This window comes from Microtus pennsylvanicus, chromosome 7 (assembly GCF_037038515.1).
Source record: "Microtus pennsylvanicus isolate mMicPen1 chromosome 7, mMicPen1.hap1, whole genome shotgun sequence".
Lineage (NCBI taxonomy): Eukaryota > Metazoa > Chordata > Mammalia > Rodentia > Cricetidae > Microtus > Microtus pennsylvanicus.
The window spans coordinates 93,672,014-93,676,307 of record NC_134585.1 but is presented as its reverse complement, the minus strand read 5'-3'; the positions used below and the strand labels follow the sequence as shown (position 1 = coordinate 93,676,307).

At 45.0% G+C, this 4,294-nt stretch overlaps 1 protein-coding gene across 1 annotated transcript; it reads left to right on the top strand.

Moving 5' to 3' along the window:
* Nucleotides 1-712: 712 nt before the first annotated feature.
* Nucleotides 713-2,878, top strand: Tram1l1 (translocation associated membrane protein 1 like 1). Its single transcript, XM_075981452.1, has one exon. The coding sequence runs from the start codon at nt 1,143-1,145 to the stop codon at nt 2,253-2,255; it is 1,113 nt and encodes a 370-aa protein (XP_075837567.1). The 5' UTR covers nt 713-1,142; the 3' UTR covers nt 2,256-2,878.
* Nucleotides 2,879-4,294: the final 1,416 nt, after the last annotated feature.

The window sequence follows — 4,294 nt, the reverse complement described above, 5'->3', positions numbered from 1 at the left end:
AAAAATTTCTGCCTCCTCCCAGCCTCCCATTTCCCTCCCCCTCCTCCCACTCCTCTTCCCCTCCCCCCACTCCTCTCCCCCTCCCTCTCCAGTCTGAAGAGCAGTCTGGGTTCCCTGCCCTGTGGAAAGTCCAAAGTCCTCCCCCCTCCATCCTGGTCTAGGAAGGTGAACATCCAAACTGGCTAGGCTCCCACAAAGCCAGCACATGAAGTAGGATCAACACCCAGTGCCATTGTCCTTGGCTTCTCAGCAGCCCTCATTGTCTCCGTGGGTGGGTGCTTGTTCAGTGGCCGAAGGACCTACCCAAGACCTGCTAGTTCTCTGCGTCCCACTGCCTGCAAACTTTGAAAATAATTAACTAGCAATCATTCCAATCGGAAAATTATTTTCGAAACTGCTTTGTTGTGAATCTAGTGTTTCCAGGTAAGACTGATTTAACAAGGAGACGGACAGCACACGCTCTGGAGCCACCCAGATTTAAATCTTGGCTACTGGCATTTTCCAGATGTGTGATGATAAGGATCGCAAGATAGTGAGGAGCTCTGGAGTCAGTTTTTGTGTCCAAGAACTGTAGAATGGGAGGGGAAAGGAGGGGGTGGGGAGAGGAAGGAGGGAGGGAATGAGAGACGGGGGAGGGGAGGAGAGAGAGAGAGAGAGAGAGAGAGAGAGAGAGAGAGAGAGAGAGAGAGAGAGAGAGAGAGAGAGAGAGAGAGAGAGAGAGAGAGAGAGAGAGGATTCTCACAGCATCCAGCTCCTAAGTGATTGTGAGATCCATAAGGGATCAGTAGAGAACACTAGGGAGCTCGCTGCTGTGATGCTGAAGTGATGCTGGTGATGGAGATGACAGTGGCACCGATTTCCCTATCTGGTCCGGACCAGTTCCTGGGAAGCACCTCCGGTCCTGGCGGGTGGGCGGCAGCTGCGATCGCCACGGCAAATCCGCGCTCGCACCCGGGCCTGCGGGGCAGGGGCGCGGCGCTCGATTTCCTTCCCTGCCTCCGCAGGCCCTGTGCGCATGCTCGGCCTACGCGGGCCCCAGCCTTTGATTGATCGGTCGGGAGCGGCTGCGACCCTGGGCTGCGGACAGTCGGGGATGGGGAGGCCGGCGCTTGGAGCAGCACAGTGAGCAGCGGCGGCGGCCAATGAGTACCGGTGAGTACCGCGACATGGGGGCCCGCAAGAAGAGCGCCAGGAACCCCCCGGTGTTGAGCCACGAATTCATGGTGCAGAACCACGCGGACATGGTCTCCTGCTTGGGCATGTTCTTCGTGATGGGGCTTTTGTTCGAGAGCACGGCCGAGATGTCGATTGTGTTCCTCACGCTGCAGCACGGAGTCGTTGTCCCCGCGGAAGAGCTGCCTTCAGGGTCCAGGACCCTTTACCATTATGGGGTCAAAGATCTGGCCACAGTGTTCTTCTACATGCTGGTGGCCATCATCACCCATGCCTCCGTTCAGGAGTATATTCTGGATAAGCTCAGCAAGAGACTGCAGCTCACCAAAGGCAAACAAAACAAATTGAACGAGGCGGGGCAGCTAAGTGTGTTCTATATAGTGTCTGGTATCTGGGGCATGAGCATTCTGGCCTCTGAGAACTGCTTTTCAGACCCCACTCTATTGTGGAAGTCTCCTCCCCACAACATGATGACATTTCAGATGAAATTTTTCTACATCTCACAGCTGGCTTACTGGTGTCATAGCTTTCCAGAGCTCTACTTCCAAAAAGTGAGGAAGCAAGATGTCCCGGGTCAGCTCATCTTCATCGGTCTCCATCTCTTCCACATCGGAGGGGCCTATCTCTTGTACTTGAACCACCTGGGCCTGCTGCTGCTGCTGCTGCACTATTCCATCGAGCTGCTCTCCAACCTGTGCAGCCTGTTCTACTTCGGTGATGAGCGGTACCAGAAAGGGCTGTCTTTTTGGCCTTTGGTGTTTATATCCGGGAGACTGGTGACATTGATTGTCTCGGTGATCACAGTAGGGCTTCACTTGGCAGGGTCACAGAATCCGAATATCCTCACTGGAAATGTCAATGTGTTGGCAGCTAAAATCGCTGTTCTGTCTTCGAGTTGCAGTATCCAAGTGTACATCACATGGACCTTGACGACTGTGTCGCTTCAGAGATGGCTAGAAGATATGAGTCTTCACGCCCAGGGGAGGAAGAGACGATCCAGGTCGAGAAAATGCACAGAAAATGGAGTGGAGAATCCAAATAGAATAGATTCTCCACCAAAGAAGAAAGAGAAAGTTCCTTAAGGAGTGCCAGTTAATTGATTCTTACCTCCAAGGGAATCCACTCCTTACTGTGTGGTGTCTCTGTGCTATAGATTTTCTGTTCTTCAGAACGGGTTGTGCTCTTTGAATATTGCTATTGTATTGTCTAATGTGTTTTTAGGGGTTTTGGAGCCTTATGAGTGGGAAAAAATGAAGACGAAACCACTCATCCTCAAAATCCTGTTAGAATGGTTAACAGATCAACACCATATTTAGTTTAGAGTCTTACCTCAGTGATTCTGCAAATGATTTGTGGTTATGACTGCAAAATTGTGTGCATAAATAATAGTTTCCTGCTTCAGATGTTCTCTATGGCATTAACGAGACTGGTAGCAAAGTCGTTTTCTTACAGCATAAAGTGGAAAACTTGATAAAGGTATAACTCAAACCAGTATTATGTAATTGTTGGGATTTTTAATTGTTTTGAATTTACAACGGAGAAGATATTTGTTAAACGGCCAAGATCATCATGTGTTTAATTTTATGAGTAGTGGTTGTTAGTGTTACACCCCCATTAAAGAATCAAATATAAATAAATGACATGTGTGGAGATACTGAAATCTATTGAGTCAAAATATCTTTAATAAATATGATGCATTACTGAAGAGGTAAAGTTGTTCCTGTTTATTTTAAACACTTATAAATGAAAATTTGCAAAATTAAATATTACTGAAAGAGGTCACGCTTATTTTAATATTTATTTAAAGAGGTACTTGTAGATTCATAAATATGGTGAAAGCAATGTATCAGAAAAATATTATGTGAACAATTTTTAAAATGTATATACACATACAGTATATATGTATATAGGTATGTATGTGTGTTTATATGTGCAGGTAGTTATATCTGAGAAATATTTGCCAAATCAAACTTCATTTGAAGATCAGGTAGCCAAATAGATTTATGAAGAGATTTTAAAGCAGTGTTGTTATTGTAACTTGCTTCTGTCTTTAGTTTGGAAGCACCTATATAGGGCAATCTTTGTTGATTATGTATGTGTATATACGTATATAGTTTATATCTTTACAAAAACCAATACGAACAGTGGGCTGAGGAGGTAAATATTTATGGCTGGCCTAAATCCCTGTGTTGATTTCATTTCCTTAGTGTTGGTAGTTTTGTCTTTTCAAGGATATGATATCATGCTGGGCTGGGCTGTGTGTTTCCTGCATTTCCTGACTTCTGCAGTTTCTTCTCACATCTCTCATCTCTCCTTGTGACTGTCTCCGCGTAGGTGCGTTAATCATTCAGCTTTTCCAAAAGGTGAGCTTCCTGAAACTTTATCCTTACCTAGCAGATCACAGAGAGAGAAGGCAGAAAAACAATCTTTTCTACTCTGTCTTCTTTCAAAGGTAAGTAACAACCATTTCTTTCTTTCTGGGTATGAAGGTGATTTTTCTTTACTCCCTTCTTCTCATCTGCCTAACTTGTAGTGTTGGTAATCCATGCCTGAGCTCTAAAGTCACTCACATTTAACCAACTGCTGGGCAATTGGAAAGCCAAATTTCAACTTTCCATACAACTCAGAACCGTCTCTCATATTCCTTACCTCTCAGGGCCTAAACTGTTACGCGTATTTTAACTCATGATAACTGATTTTGTATCTACTAGGCACTTGGTTTGCAAACAATCAGTGAAAATCTAAATGAAATCATTGTACAATCAAAGGGACATTTTTTTATATGACTGGTAATGCCAAGAGTTAAATTGATGTTAGCAATAAATTTGATAAGGATCTAGGTAGACTTCCTTGAGATTCTCTTAGCTCTTTACCCTTAGAGTTAATTTCTAACATGGTGACCTCTAGCTATCTATTCCTGGCTTGATTTCTTTGCTGTCATGGCAAGAAGGAAGAGCAAACCTAAAATCCCAGAGCACGGCAACCCATTTGAAAGGACACTCAAGGAAGGGGTGATTGACATCATCTCTGTCGGTGCTGGAAAAGGAAAACTACGTTCTTATGTACTATGAGTCCGTAAGAAATAAAGAAGTTTGGAGAAATCTTGGGAAGATTCTAGATA

Bases quoted from the DNA above. Each gene is read 5' to 3' on its own strand.
- Tram1l1 (XM_075981452.1), top strand. From the start codon at position 1,143: ATGAGTACCGGTGAGTACCGCGACATGGGGGCCCGCAAGAAGAGCGCC.